Source organism: Sphaeramia orbicularis, chromosome 12, assembly GCF_902148855.1.
Source record: "Sphaeramia orbicularis chromosome 12, fSphaOr1.1, whole genome shotgun sequence".
NCBI lineage: Eukaryota > Metazoa > Chordata > Actinopteri > Kurtiformes > Apogonidae > Sphaeramia > Sphaeramia orbicularis.
Window position 1 is genome coordinate 17,143,869 of NC_043968.1, and position 15,988 is coordinate 17,159,856.

Genomic DNA, 15,988 nt, shown 5'->3' on the forward strand with positions numbered 1-15,988 from the left:
TTAATTGTTTTTTGGTTTAAAGTCCAGAGGGCTGTCATCAACCTTGAGTTTGACCCCTATGACAACAGACTTGACCTTTTTGACTGTCTCTCTCATGAAACCACCAGTTGCTGGTAGTGATGGAGGGATGTGTTGACATGAGCTTTTCATATATTTAATGTACAAAAGAAAGGTCATGTACATTACTTGCTCTGCTTTGTATTTGTGTCATTGTTAATATGTTGCAGTGTCATAGCACATGCAGTACTTTGAATGTTGGATAAGTTGTAAATAGGGTCACTAATGTTTCAGCTTGGAAGTAAGCCGAGCCCAAATGCCTTAGGAAATACTGTTTCAGATGGAACAACGGGTGCTGTTAGTGCACCCTGTCATCACTAGTGAAGTGCCTCATGGCTTTTCTCCCCTTATTGACTGTATTTTTAGTTGTCCCGCAATTTATGTAGTAGATCAATAAACCAGGTGACACTTTCTGTTGATTTGGTTTCCCAGCAAAGGGCTGAAGGTCATTTTTACACATCTCTAACGTTGCAGTATTATGACGACGTCAGATTCACATACATTTATTTCACTTCATAAGTATTATCACCAGCTGATGGTGGTGGATCTTCTGTTCTATACACATGCCCGTCAGTATTTGGGAGATGTGCTGTATACAACTAGAAAGGAGCAGAATGCTGACATGTTTTGTTCACTTGTGTACTTGACCATTACTGAAATGTTTTACGTGGGATTTGAACTGTTGTAGCAGTTTTACAGCAAACGCAAGAAACGGAAGGATCACAAAGCCAATTTGTAAAATGAGGCTTTTGGAGCATAGACAAAGTGTAACTTTGCTAATTATTTTTGAGATTCAGAATTCACCTTAGTTATTTTAATGCACCTGTGAACAGCACAAAGTTGTCCAGTGTCCTTGTTGGTATCAATGAGGGCGGTGTCAATTTGTTACAAAGCTACTTTATCAGCCGTCACTTGATTGAAGTAAGAGTTTATAGTCCACTAATGTGGGTGAGAGACTAAGTGAAGCCTGATGAAACTCAGCCTTGCAGCTAAGTGGAAAGATGCCAGGCTGAAGTCAGTTCACCTAAAGCAGACATTTCTAATGCTGAATTATTAGTTATATGAATGTAATTAGAAATGCATTTCTATATGTAAATAATTTGTTCTGTACTAAATCTGTGGGATCAACTTACAAATGTACTGTGACAACGTGGCACGACTTTGCCCTGTTTGAAAAGTGAAATAAAAAGTTCATCCTCTAGTTTTCGTGTTTGTACCTTTTATTAGAAGACAATTTTATTAAGAGTTATTTAATTTAAATAAACATTGTCATCCATTTAATACCTTTTCACATTCAAGACATGCCGAGGATCAACTTTTTCAAAACAGGTAAGATCACCTCTTAGCTTCACTGGCATTCCAATATGACAATACATGAATGCACAGCCTGCAGTCACTGGTGCTTTAAAACAATCCCAGTGCTGTTAAATCGTGTAATCGCTCTGCAAACAAATGTATTAAGTTAATTTATATGGCTTTGATTTTCCATTGTTCTTCCAATTATCAACACAAAGAAGCATCCAGCCTGTAACAGTTTGGCAGAGTCACAAACCGAGCAGTCCCACTGTGAGTCACTCTACAGTATACACAGTATACAGCAGCAGCTTGATTCAGAAAGGGTTGTACGAGTATTACCCTGCAGTCCATGAACACTTCAACACTGACAATGTACGTCATACATTCAGATGGAAAGTTGGCATTTTAATATTCGACCATCACAGCTCTATCTTAAGATTTTGGCAAGTGCAAGGCTAACTCATCTGAGAACTCAGATGTCACAGCCGTCAGAAAACCTCAGAAGTTCACTATGTTCTTCTCCTGTTTGGTGGAGAAGCTCTTAGACCCTGGGCATGCAACTTCTGAGAGGCACAAAGTTAGTAGTTCAATTGTGCAGCATAGTGGATTTTTTTTTCACCAATCCAAGATTCAATTGTGACAATAATGAAGGCTTTCTCAAAGTGTGTTACGTTAGTGTCACACTGTTAACATGCAGACAAATGGCACAAAGTAGTAACCCACAGAGTTGCAACTGCAACATAAAATCAGTTGAGTGACACACAAGCAAGTGCACATCAGCTGTGGTGTTCAGCGTGTGTTGGGTCGGGTCTTTATTTTCCTGATCATCTCAACCCACAACACTCTTCAGGACTTCATTAGATGATGCTTCAGTCCCAGTAAAGCTGGACAGCTCCTTCAGTCTGACTGAGGACGGACCAGCAGAAGGTTTTGTCACGCAGCTGTCTCTGACTTTGATGACTGTGTTTCTGACAGATTTGTTCTAGATCTAGAAAGAAAAACGATAGGTTAGCACTCCCTCAGCAAGTGAAAAGAACAATAAGTGTGAGTAGAGGAGCTAACCTGTTGTGAGTCATGTGGCTTTTGACGAGGTGCCCAGCAGCCAGAGCTGCCATGAGGGAGAGTTCCCCTGCCAGGACAGTGGCACAGACCACACGGGCCAGCTGTCGGGCGTTCTCACCCGGCTGCTGTGAACTGGTACCTTGTACACCAAGCATCTGGTGACGCAAAAGGTACAATGAATTAAACAGGAGCTTTTCTATCTGCAAGTCATTGATGATCTTCCCTAGAAATACAGTCAATAGAGATTTAACTTCTTAAAAAAAATCTAAGATTATTTTGTGGTTGTAAAACTGAAGTATTCAAAAAAATAAATAAATAAAATAAATAAATAAATAAATCAAGCTGACCTTAAAATATCTCACTTACGTGTAAACTTTAGTGAAGTAATCTTAAGAATAGAAGGTTGTACCTGTAAACAGGCCTGCTGTGGCGGTAGGTTGGTGCCTCCTCCCACAGTTCCCAGTTCTATGGAGGGCATAGTGCAGCTGATGTACAGATCCTCTCCTTCAGGACCAGCAGGCTCCATCTGGGTTATACAGTTGGAACTGCCCACCGTCTGAGCTGGATCCTAATCCACAGAAAAGAGAAACACATCTCAAAAACAGGGTAATGTTTTGTCGTCATTCTGAGACAGTTGCAAATTGTCAACAGTGTTTATAACCTACAGTAATTTACGTACCTGTCCACAAGCAATATAGATGGCTGTTACTATGTTGGCAGCATGAGCATTGAAGCCCCCTATACTTCCAGCCATGGCTGAGCCAACTAAATTCTTGTTGATGTTCAGCTCTACTAGAGCAGCTGTGCTGCTCTTCAATACCTGCACAGACCCATTAAGAGGGTGTTTTAGAAAGTCAGGTTTACAAACAGCAGTACACTAAGCCAAGATTACAGCATCAACCTGGATTTGTTTCTTGATGAAACACTGATTCAAGCAGACAACTTAGTTTTAACCTTCTTTACCTCCTTGACCACTTTGGCAGGAATGGTAGCCTCACACACTGCAGACTTTCCCCGGCCCAGAATCCAGTTAATGGCAGCAGGCTTCTTATCAGTGCAATAGTTGCCACTGACAGACAGCACCTCCATGTCTGGAAACTGCTGCTTCAGTCTCTGCAGAGCATGCTCAGTCCCCTGAGAACACAGACAAAATATAAACATGCTACTTGTATTTGATGTGGACTTCACTGAATTTACCTACCTACAACAGAGGAGTCAAGGAGTTGAACCCATGACAACAAACAGCGTAATGCACAACACAGAAAAAAACTGAATGGTTTGCTAGTTATACTCTGGAAACAAAATGATGAGGGACAAACAACAGGACCCCCAGGGTGAAAAGACCCCCAGTCACCACTGACTCTGAAGAATAAGAGCCCATTCGTGGACACACAACTATCTGTGTATTTTCTCTCTTACTACTACACAACCTTGAGTCGTACCTTGGAGAGCATGTTCATGCCCATGGCGTCTCCTGTCTGAGACTGGAAACGGATGTACAGGTTTCTTCCAGCTAAGCCCACCAACACCTTCTCCAGACGAGCAAACCTATTGAGTGGATCCAAGGTTATTTTCTGCAAAACTACAGCTGCTGTTTCTTAACACGTAAAACACCCTTTTAATTGCATTGTATTTCTACAAACCTGCTGGTCTCATCAAAGGCCTCTTGGATAATACTGAACCCCTCTGAGGTCTCCAGCCAGACTTTGGCCTCTGCAGCCCGGCAGGCGGAGGGCAGCCTCACCACAGGACCCCTGGTCATATTGTCAGCTAGGATCCTGCTGTGGCAACCGCCGCTCAGCTGGACAGGAAGAACAGAGTGAGCACAGCACACATTCACAGTTACCACAGGAAGTTCTATGGCATAATTACATCACTTACAGAGAGTGCTCTACATCCTCTGTTAGTGCTGGCTACCAGACAGCCCTCAGTGGTCGCCAAAGGAACGTAAAACTGTTTATCGTCCAACAGAAGAGGACCTGCCACTCCCACTGGCACTGGCATGTACCCAATGACATTCTCACATGAAGTGCCCATCACCTGCAGGGTGACAACACAAATGCTCAATGTTAATCACGACAGACCTGCAATATGATCACGTAAACACTATGATTAAGTTGTGATAAGTTTTCTGAAAATGTTTACATATAGACAGAACCTTGGAATAGTCATAGTCTTTATAAGGCAGACAAGCCAAAGCAGAAGGAACAGGTAGTTTGGCTGAAAGTAGCTCCCTCCTGATGGCCACCCCCCTCTCTGGACTCTCCAGTACCACTTCAAGCTTATAGTTCAGGATGTTACGGGAGGTGACAAGGTTCATCACCTCTGTGTCACTGAGGAAACGGGCGCCCCTCTAGAAAGCAAACAACAAACCGATGAGTTCTTGAATCCTCACATAAACAAAGATGGCTTGTGTGTTTTCCATCTGATCCTTAAACTGACCTGAGGATCTGAGAGGATGGTCATACATTCTTCCAGTGTCCGTGGCTCTAAACTGGAGTTATACTGAGAAACCGTTTCCCCTGCACTTGAAACACTGTGTCCATACTCTGCTGAGGCTGTTGGAGGTGTCTCTGGAGTCATCAGGAGAGATAAAGCTCATGTCACTATTACAGAAGTTGCTAAATGTCCCCCCCCCAATCACTCAGCCCAGGTGTCAAAATGTCACAAAGACACAAAGTCCATTTTTTATTTTTTAAAAATATCAGCATTATAGCATAGCATCAGTTATGGGTGATGCTCGCACAAAGACACAGAGGAAACGTATCTTAGAACAAGTGAAAAAGTAAGCAGAGCTTTTACTAATACCCGTCTGGTCGGACAACACTTGACCCTCCTGCTCACTGAACTTTCAATATTTTCAAATATTTGTAAAAAAACACAAAAATTGACAGAAAGACACTTGTAAAGAACACAAGTGAGAAATTTTAAAAGAATCAGGTGAAGAGTGTCCAAGAATCGGGTGGACAAAAATCTCAGACGGACAGAAGGACGGACTGATGGAAACTCATCTTTTGTATTGGGACTAAATGTCAAAAAGGGAAGCATTTCACTGAAACAAATTAAGTGACATTTCAATTAAAATAAAATATTCTTTAGTGTTAAGATTTCAAAATGTAGTTCTCAGATACTGGTATCATGAACGTCAAAAAATAACCCGATTATAAGAACGCAGTAATGCACTGTTGGGTACAACACATGCAGAACATACTATGATACTGAATCTCAGATACAAGAACGTCCTCAGTGCACTTTGACCGCCAGTGCCACATTAAGCATTAATGACGAAGCTAAAGGTCCAAAGTTGAATGGTAAGACAAGAGCATGGACCCATTTGTAACTTGGGGAAAAAAGCACTACTTTAGCCTCACTTCTAGTATTTGGTCACTGTTTCTAGTTTAACACAAGTAATTATATTACTTACATGTTTCTTTGTAATGTAAGAAGTTTTTCCTGCAAAAAAGTATCACTTGAGCATTATTTCAACCTCATTTCAACACTTTTTATAGTTTCTGATTACATAGATGGTGATAAAGCCACTCCTTTGGCCTGTATCTGTTTAAACCAGCAGTGATAAAGCAGTTTCATGATAACTCCAAAGAGGATCACGAACGCTAGATTTAGAACAGCAGTTAAACAAAAGAGGAACTGAGACCTCAGCTGGAGATATGACTCGGACTGAAAGATTTCACCAGGTCACAAAACCAAAACGCCTGCCAACAATATTACACTAAACAATTTCTCACTGAATTCACTCAAATTTCATGGGTGACCTATTTTGAACACAACATTGAGAGGTTTTCATCCTTCAAGATGCATCATACAATGGATCACCAAGACCAATTATAAGCCTTACCCTTGTTTCTGTCTGCCTCTGGGGAAGACTGTGGGCCTGCCACAGCTGCAGAGGTAGGGATGGTTGCTGGGCTACTATTCATAGGAACATAAGACTTCGAGGCTGGAGTGTCTCTCCTGCAAAACTCCCCTCCCATCCTGTGCTTCTGAGAGGGAAGGGAGCCCATAATGGGGCTCTTTAGGGATAAGGAAGACTCTGCCTCTGTTTGCTCAAAGAAGACATACTTCATAGCCAGGAGCAGGGCCAGGCTGAGAGTAATCACTTGTTCCAGGTCCATACTAATGGCAGAAAAAAGAGAGATGAACAGAGTCATTTGCCTGTTGATTCCTAAAGAGAACTAATATGTCATACTATAGAAAAATGCATATTCCTCTGTTTCTGTTTTTACCTGGTGAGATTAAAAGGTCCCATCCCTATGGTGCCATCAGAGTGCAGTGTCTTAGATATACGCCCCTCAACAGTGCGATTCTGTCCTGGATTCTCAGCTGCTAGTCTAGTATGGGCATGGACCAAGGCAAGACCCAAAGACTGAGTAGCAAAACATTGAAAGGTATAAAAGTTAGGCACATTTTCGTCTTGTAACAAAAAAAAAAAAAAAAAAAAAATCATCTAGCACTTTAAACAGTCTCAAGCATTTTGTGACTCAGCAGCAATATCAAACCATGAGGGAATTTCTCACCATAATGATTTTAACCCTCTGGGTAACAGGGTTGGGCTTATTGTCTTCCTCTTCAGCCAACACAGGTGAAAAGTGCCAGATAGGGCGACCCTCGCGACTTTCTCGTGATAGCTACAAGCACAAATGCAAATAATATTAGTAAGATGGGGGCATTCACTCCCATTTCTTTTTAAAAAGTTGCTATTATTTTTTACCTCCAGAACGAGAGAGACACATGCAGGAAAGAAGGTCATGAAGACAAAATAATTGGCCAGAACAGACATGCATCCGAAACAACACATGATCTCTAGTTGAGGCACACCTACAAATCAAAAGAGAGTGTCTTATTACAATGATCATATTCAACCACTCTTTTTGTTTAAAAGATTTAAATGAAGCAAAAATGTTTGCATACAAGTACTCCTTACCAGACATGGTGCCAATTCCAATAACCAAACACTCAACAAGAGCATCCAGGGTGAAGGTGGGGCCCAGAATAGCCATGCCCTTTGAAATGTTCTCTCTAACCTCCTCCTGTGTACAAAAAAAACAGGACAGTGATACTAGGTAATGGCATCTTAGCCATATCTTAAATATGATTAATTCAACTGGATCTTAATTCAGTTACCAAAGATGTATAAACTAAGCCAAAGTGTGTGCTGGTACCTGAGAGTGTGAGCTGAGGGCAAATTTGGCCAGTGCACAGGCTTTTGAGAGATCGATAAGTAGAAGGAAGAATGGCAGGGCTTCACTACATGGACAGAGTAAAATGACAGTGGAACATTACACCAAAGTCCATTGAAATTGTTGAAATCCCACAAGTTCTTCTGCGAAATACCAGTCAATGTAAAAACTAAATACATTTTAAAATGATTTAAACACATACAATAAACAATAGCTTCATCAACAGTTGTAATCCTGCAAGCTTTCAGAAACAATCTATTCTAAATGAACATGACACTAAAATCCTAAGCACATCCAATGCAAATAAGACGTTGGTAAATTTTTCTAAAAAGCCTCTTTTTCATAAAGAAATGATTAATCTGTTACTCAAATCCTTTAACAATGTGCCTGATTTACCCATTTCCACCAATGTGAGCACACTGATGTGAATGGGAGCAACACTGGGTTCAGTGTCTGTACCACAGATGCTTCAAATGTGGGACTGAAGCACCAATTGTTTTGTGGACAGTGAACATAAACCTCTGTCTCAATAGTCCATGCGAGGGTATTGCTCTAGTAACTACTAGGGGTGAAACGATTCCTCGAGTAATTCGAGTACCTCGATTACAAAAAATGATCGAGGAATTTTCTCTGCCTCGAGGAATCGCTTATTTAATTGTAAAGCTCAAAGCACGGCATTTTGCACACACTACTTAATGTGGCACAATGCGCTTACATCACTCATGCAAAGGAAGATGACGAAGGACGCGGAACTGTTCGGTTGAAGCAGTGGGAAGATGGAAGAGGCAACTGAATACAAGGATGACGAAAGACAAAAAAAAAAAAAAAAAACAATAAAAAAGACAGAAAATGTCTAAAGTGTGGAAGCATTTCAGACTGAATAGCAAGGTAAACACTGTGACTTGTATCTGTTGTAGCATGGCCCTTCCATACCACAACAGCACATCTCCAATGTAGCATCTTCTCATAAGACACCCAAAATGGAGCGGAGGACTGGAGATAAAAATACAATTAATGTAGGGCAAATCTGTGAGATTAATGTTAATGTACCTTACTAACATATTGTTAGCCCTGCAGAAGGCTAGGTTTCTGTTAATTATGGCTACTGTTGAATGTGTGGCTAGTTTATTATGATTGTGACAAGCGTAGATTTAGGCAGCGAGCCGTGCACCCATGATTTGAATGGTTAATTTTCCAAAAGCACGGCCAAAATGGTACACGGGTTGGTGAAAGCTTTCTCTTACCTTGTCACGGCCTGATTTTGGCAAAATTCAACTACTTTTTGCAAAAATGAAGCGAATCATCAATTAACTGGACGTGTGTGTGTGTGTGTGTGTGTGTGTGTGTGTGTATGTGTGTGTGTGTGTGGGGTTATAAGTTATGAGAAAGACAAATAAGGTGGGGTGGCCACTGCCTTGATTCTCCTGAATATAGCAGAAATGTGTAAAACTGTTCATGCATGGACTCGTTCCAAGTTCCCATTCAAATGTTCTTGCCTCTTATATGCCACAACACACTCCTGTTACGTCTGAATTGTAAATTCTGAAACTTACAGCTGCCAAAGTTAAGTTGCACAACAAAAAGGCAAAGTATATGCCTTTTTTTAAAAATGTATTAATGCCTTATATTTTTGATACTTACAAGAAATACTAAGTTGAAAGTAATTACATTTTATTTTTATTTGTGTTTTATTTATTTTTATTTGTGTTTGCAATTGCCTCTGGAAATGTTTCTAGTCAAGAGAATAAATTTTGTTGCGTACGCACAACATAAATGTAAGAAATAAAACTGTTAATCATCAACAAACAAAAAAGAAACCAATTGGTCCTTCATTATAAAGTGAAATACCTTATTTCCTCTTGTGTATTTAGAATTTCTCTTTAACCAAGCAAAAATAAGTTTTATCCAATTACGCGATTAATCAAAGGAATCGAAGTAGAATACTCAAATACTAAAATATTCAATAGCTGCAACCCTAGTAACTACTACAATAAAACACTCCCTCAGCACAGAGTGCTACTCATTATGTAGTGAAAAATCATTGCATGTTCTACTAACAGTCATTACTACATACAGGTGCACGCAGAAACACTTACTTGAGGCCTGTTAGTTCTCTCCCAAAGAAATGAATTACCACTGTGCTGAAAACAAAGCTGGAAAATACTGTGAATAACCCAGCAATACCTAGGAGACAGAAAAAATATATATTAAAATACCATTTGTGGCACATTGATTCAAGTAAATAAAATTTTAAAATAGAGCATTGGTGTGTCAAATAATACGACACAGTGCTGTTAAAGTAAAATGCAACAAGCTATATCTGCTCAACATTCTATCTTACTGACCCAGTATATATTTGGATCCCAGTTGGCGAAGATTCCTGAACTGGAAATAGATGTAAACGATGGCCATGCAGCGTGTGATAGTTAAGATTACAATGTCACTGCTCTGGGTTTTCTGTTAGGAAGAAAGTCACAGATAATTAATAGCTGAACACAAGTTTAGCAAGAATTTATCCTCACTACGACCATGGAGGACGTGACACATCCCCACGATCCGCTCACCTCCTGGAGCTTTGGACACTCATTCCAGCTGCACACCTGGTTCGTGGATGCCAGACTGTTCATTGACATTAGGCAAACGGTAAGAGCAAGGGTACCCACTATTACTTCCCATGGGTGGGAAGCCACGAACAGGCCGTGGAGCCTGAAGAGCCGTGCCAACATGGTTTCAGACAAGGATCCTTCTGCCTAAGGTCACGGTCTTACCTGTATAAGGAGAGAAAGGTTCCGTTAATTACGATGGAATGAGACCAAACGTGATAAACTACCGTTTTCCCTGAATCACTGTGAACCAGGGGGTGTGTTCGGGTCCCATTAGGTAACATTTTACTATCTGTGTAGCATATATTTACCGTGTTGCATGTGTCACCGAATGCTAGCTAATCATCTGTCCAGTGTCAGACCACAAAAATGTTTATGAGCCACAACAAAATTGTCGTTTGCCATAACGCCAGTCATGGTCTTGATATTGTTCTATAATTAAAAAGGTAATTTCTCTACTTTTGATGCCGGGTGTGGCCAAAATTGGTGTTGCTAGCTAACACTAGATGTTAACTACTACTATCAGCTAGCATGTTAGCATTAGCTAACATTAGCTGTCACACCCAGCGCTAGGTTACTCAGATTGTCGCTAAGGTCGTTTCGTTTCTGAGCGTAATAACATTTTTGTAATCAACTGCTATTGTCGTAATAATCACACAGTATGAAACTCACTTTAGTCAGAGCGTTACTTCCATAATGATACTGTCCTTTCATAAACCCCGGAGCTAGCTATACTGATGTAACTACACTATGGTGATGCGGAAGTAGTGACGTCTTTAGAAAACGTCAAGAGGCGTGGTCACAGAATGAGACAGGCATAGCCTATTTTTAGAAAGAGTTCTCTCTCTCTCTCTCTCTCTCTCTCTCTCTCTCTCTCTCTCTCTCTCTCTCTCTCTCTCACTCTCTCTTTGACACACTCACACGCACACACATGTACTCTGACATCCACACCACCAACCATATTAATAAATACATAATAAAATCCATGAAAACTGTGAAGAATTAGAATAAAAAAATTAGAAGTAAGAGATTCGTTACCATGGTAACAATCATCTAAACTGACCAGCATCAGTTGGTATCAGCTGATACGTTTTGTCTTCATTTGCTGATCATTCCAAGCACCATGTTCTAACATGGTTATATAGTATATACTTCTGTGAATCATTCCTGCTCAAGTGGATGTCGGGGTCCACAACACAAGTACAACAGAACAACAGAGGGCAACAGTTTTAACAAAGGGCTGCTTGGGATCACTGTCAGGCTGAAAATGCTAACATCAGAATACATCTGAATCTCCGGGTAACCACACACTTTGTTTCACTTTATTAACCCTTAAGACCTGAACTATTTTGTGGCAAGTTCCAAATTTTTCTCTACATCTCACCTTTTGTTTTGCCATTTATTATAATATTATCCTCTGCATTTTGCATTTTCCAGTGAAAATTATGTATTTTCCTATATTCAAGTTTCTGATAATGTAGATGTTCATAAAACCTCAGCGTGAATTCAAAAGTTATTATATAAAAACAGAGATAACTGAGGAGAAAATTATTTTTTTTCAGCAAAATATATCAACTCCCTCATGATAAGATACAATAAAACAGTTAGTCTAAAAAGCCACTGGTGTTGAACAGTTAAATGGACAGTGAGTTTTCTTACCCTGATGTGAATTAAACAGCATGTGTTGGAGCATTTAGAGTCACTTTTTTTTTTTTTTTTTTTTTTCTGTGATGGACAGTGGATTAGTGTGGGTTTCTTGGGTTCTAAGAAACACACTATGACTTAAAGTTTGCATTCTACAAGTTTATATTCTACTATCCTGGTTTATTTCCTACAGCAGGTGACTAATATTCATTTTGGAGCTCAGACAGACCTGAAACAGACGTTCATAGCACAACCAATCATTCGTGTGAATAATGACAACATTAAAAGGAAACCATTTAATTGAAAGTTTCATGTTTGTGCCTTTGTTTTTGACATTTCCCATATTAATCTTATCAGTCCACATTGTGCATCTTTGTCCATCTCATTATTAGTGGAAGTGTCTTGCAGCCTTGGCAGAAGCTGAACTTACATATTTTTGACTTAAGAAACCCACTTCTCTGTTTTTCTGCTGAGGTTTAAAAGATAGCCTACCGTCTGTTTGTCACTCTGTCGTATGCATTTTTACTAATGGTGGATGTCTTCTTTTCTTTTTCTCTCTGTAAATGTTACCTAAGTGTTTGAGGTTTTAGAGTCACCTGCTGGGCAACTGTGAACATCTGATTATCAAACAAAGATAAGCGTTATCACTTATATAGTTTATTTGTGTTAAAACCCCAGTGGTACCTGCAGTTACATTTTAAGTTCACCTGATTTCCATTAAATTTTGTTTCTGTATTGAGTGTTTTGTTTTATGCTGGTCTTGTCTATAAGCAGTTATTGCAGACCCTCCGCCCCTAGGGGTCGTCTTTGACTCTGCATCCTTTGTGATAAAAATGTGACAAACTTTCTTTCTTTCTTTCTTTCTTTCTTTCTTTCTTTCTTTCTTTCTTTCTTTCTAGAAAACACAGGCTATAATTAGTATAATTAGTGTTATTTCATCCTCTTATATTAAACCTGGGACCAAATTTTGAGTATTTGTTATCTCATTGTAACTTTCTTGTGGGATCATTATCTATATCTTTGTAGATACAGCCTTTCCTACTTACCGCAGAACCCCTTGGAGTCAACTGAACCAATAAATCAGTATACTGACGAGAGGTGGTGTCTTGTGACTATTGTGCATTACTTTTGTTACATTGTTAATTTGCTCTACAGATTTTAGAACAGCACGATAATAGGCCTTATTTTGGAATTGAATATCTGCATCATAGATCAGACAGATGGACTTCAGTGAGTGGTCAAATCCTAAACTAACAGTCACTGAATACCTTTTCATCCACCATCACTCAACACAAACACACACACAAAGTCAACAGTTCACATATTCTCTGTTTAACTGTCCATGTACAATGTCGTCAAACAGGACTTGCAGAAAATGTTCCATTCTGACGCGGCTCATATCTTCTCCTTCTTTAGTGAACTCAGGTGACTTGGCCCACGGGCTTTTCATTTATCCTCTCTCACCAGCTGGAGTCACACAATCTGGGATGTATCTGAAAACTCCATCTTTTACGCATTTAAGGGACATATAAAGCGACAACACAGCATTTTTTGCTGTGTTGTGATTTGTTATTTTATTTAAATTGTAATGGTGATTATTACAATGTGCCGGTTCTGTGAGCCCCTCCCTCTTTCCGGATTGTTTCTCGGTAAGGGGCTGTCCTATCTTACAACAGGAACAAGGATGACATCAGATGGAGTATTATTTGCATATGCGCTTCACTGTCTTTTGTGACTTTTTAACCATGAAGCACGTAAAACCTAAAACCTAACGAGACTGACGCAAAAAAAATGTTTCGGGTTTGACAATAGGTGCCGCGTAAAGGTCTGCGTAAAAGTGGAGTGGCACGGACGAGTGATATCAGCTTATAGTTCTCCTGTTAACGGTAAGACCTGAACTTAGAGGGAAAAATGTCATTAAAACACAAGGGTAGATTTTTCTTTTTTTTTTTTTTTTTTAATTGAAGCTCTTTTTTTAACTTTTAGGGACTGACCTCAAGGATCGGCTTACAGCTTTAGTCTGAATTACTGTATCCGGTAAGATGAGCGCAAACTTTCATCTCGTCTGACTTTCAGCTACATGCGTTCAACATCTCTTCTTTTTTCTCTGTGTAGGTGCTTTCAGTTTTTATTATATCATCTAATTTCTCACCAAAGAATGCGTCCATGTGCGCGATGGGGAAGGAGCGGAAAAAGGTTCCTGTCTACGTTTCTGTCACTGCTCACCCTGTGCGTCCTGCTGCTGATCAGCTCAAAGTTCAGCCCCATAAGTGAACGTCCACCTCCAGCAGCTATACAGGACATAAAGACGTTTCATAAATACAGTATAAACTGCTCGGCTATATATGATATGGACCCAGTGGAGGTGGGTAAATCCTTAGTCATGAGGAAACAACCTGTGGAGGACAAAGATGCCAGTCTGATTAACCTCACGTCAGACTGCACCTTTTTCATGAAGGCCAGGGGTTATGATGATGTGTGCATCTCAGAGGAGGAAAGAGACTATCCTCTGGCTTATTCCCTAGTTGTGCATAAATCCGCCTGGATGGTGGAGAGACTCATCAAATCACTGTACTCTCCAAGTAACATCTACTGTATTCACTATGACAAAAAGTCTTCAGCTGAGTTTGTTTCAGCTATGGAAGGTTTGTCCCGTTGTTTGCCCAATGTTTTTATCGCCTCCAAACTTGAGTCGGTCTATTACGCAAGCATCAGTCGACTGAACGCAGACCTTAACTGTATGTCTGACCTCGTCAAGTCCCAAGTCAAGTGGAAATACCTCATCAACATGTGCGGCCAAGATTTCCCACTCAAGTCTAACGTCGAGCTGGTGTCTGAGCTGAAGATGTTAAAAGGTGCCAGTATGCTGGAGACAAGCAAACCCACTGAGTATAAGATGATGAGGGTCCAGTATCATCATGAGCTGAAAGACGCACATTTTGAGTACCTGAAAATACCCATGAAGACAGACCAGATGAAGGCCCCACCACCACATGGGATCGAAATTTTCTCCGGCAGTGCGTACTTTGTGTTGTCTCGGGAGTTTGTGGACCACATACATTCATCACCTGTGGTTAAAGATTTCCTAGCCTGGTCTGAGGACACCTACTCCCCCGATGAACACTTCTGGGCAACCCTTGCGCGCCTGCCGGGTGTTCCAGGGGAGATTCCTCGAAACCATCCAGACATCACAGACTTAATGAGCAGGACCAGGCTGGTGAAGTGGGAGTACCTGGAGGAAAACATTTACCCACACTGCACTGGGCAACACCAACGCAGCGTGTGCATTTTTGGCGTAGGAGAATTGCGCTGGTTGCTCGACTACGGACACTGGTTTGCCAATAAGTTCGACCCCAAAGTGGATCCTATCATTATTCAGTGCCTTGAGGAGACTCTGGAGAAAAAACAAAAGTTATTCCGATCTATGGCATCAACAACCTGTCATTAGATCGTGTTTATAAGAGCACTTCATCACAGACATGATGTTCTTCCAGACTTTCAATGTGATATAGTTAAAGGATGCCTTAAAGGTTTGTTATTTATCACTTTTTGTGCCTTACGAAAATATTTATTTTCCCAAATTACTGGCATTTCTACTTCCAGTGAAATAATCCTGACAAAACTCATCAAGCCCTTTACTGAAGAGTTATGAGAATGTAAAAGATGTTATGCCTTAGCCTGCAAAAACCTCTGATGCACTGTATGTGGGTATATGAGTACTTGAATTATTGATGGATGAATAAAATGCTATTTTTGCATTGAATGTAATATATATAAAGTTGCACTGAAGATTTGACAAAATTCAAAAGGACAAAAGTCCAAAAGTCAACAGAGTTTAATAAAGTATGGAAAAAGGCATGGATGTAATTATACAGTTCTTATATACAACTTTTTCATGCACATTTGAATATTTCAATATTTCAAAGATGTCAGAATGTTGGCATGTAAAGTTGGTATAAAAAAAAAAACAACTTAACATACCAACTGAAGCAAGCAATATATTTAATCTCCTACATGTCTGAATATGAATGATAAAAACAAAAAAGTTTAATTGTGAGGAAAGGAAATACTGAATATTGTTTCAAAGGGGAAGGAAGCTTGGAGGTGCTATCACCAGGAACAATGAGA

At 40.1% G+C, this 15,988-nt stretch overlaps 2 protein-coding genes across 2 annotated transcripts; one reads left to right on the plus strand and one right to left on the minus strand.

Annotated features, from left to right (window-relative positions):
* Positions 1–7: 7 nt before the first annotated feature.
* On the minus strand, positions 8–10,986 carry LOC115430659 (3-hydroxy-3-methylglutaryl-coenzyme A reductase-like). Its single transcript, XM_030150801.1, has 20 exons — positions 10,889–10,986; positions 10,178–10,381; positions 9,959–10,070; positions 9,710–9,797; positions 7,596–7,680; positions 7,358–7,463; positions 7,145–7,251; positions 6,951–7,061; positions 6,660–6,799; positions 6,272–6,549; positions 4,858–4,988; positions 4,574–4,768; positions 4,297–4,455; positions 4,059–4,216; positions 3,858–3,963; positions 3,379–3,549; positions 3,095–3,235; positions 2,825–2,983; positions 2,416–2,570; positions 8–2,341 (listed from the first exon to the last, which is right to left on the minus strand). The coding sequence occupies exons 2-20, from the start codon at positions 10,337–10,339 to the stop codon at positions 2,287–2,289; spliced, it is 2,619 nt and encodes an 872-aa protein (XP_030006661.1). The 5' UTR covers positions 10,340–10,381; positions 10,889–10,986; the 3' UTR covers positions 8–2,286.
* Positions 10,987–13,531: 2,545 nt separating this feature from the next.
* LOC115430661 (beta-1,3-galactosyl-O-glycosyl-glycoprotein beta-1,6-N-acetylglucosaminyltransferase 4-like) lies at positions 13,532–15,628 on the plus strand. Its single transcript, XM_030150810.1, has 3 exons — positions 13,532–13,746; positions 13,847–13,897; positions 13,976–15,628. Exon 3 carries the CDS (start codon positions 14,019–14,021, stop codon positions 15,306–15,308), a length of 1,290 nt encoding a protein of 429 aa, XP_030006670.1. The 5' UTR covers positions 13,532–13,746; positions 13,847–13,897; positions 13,976–14,018; the 3' UTR covers positions 15,309–15,628.
* Positions 15,629–15,988: the final 360 nt, after the last annotated feature.

Excerpts from the sequence above, each read along its gene's own strand:
- LOC115430661 (XM_030150810.1), top strand. The coding sequence starts at position 14,019 with ATGCGTCCATGTGCGCGATGGGGAAGGAGCGGAAAAAGGTTCCTGTCT.
- LOC115430659 (XM_030150801.1), bottom strand. The coding sequence starts at position 10,339 with ATGTTGGCACGGCTCTTCAGGCTCCACGGCCTGTTCGTGGCTTCCCAC. Across the intron at positions 3,964-4,058 it reads GCCTTTGATGAGACCAGCAG|GTTTGCTCGTCTGGAGAAGG; the intron begins GTTTGTAGAAAT and ends TCCACTCAATAG. Across the intron at positions 3,236-3,378 it reads CTGCCAAAGTGGTCAAGGAG|GTATTGAAGAGCAGCACAGC; the intron begins GTAAAGAAGGTT and ends GGGTCTGTGCAG.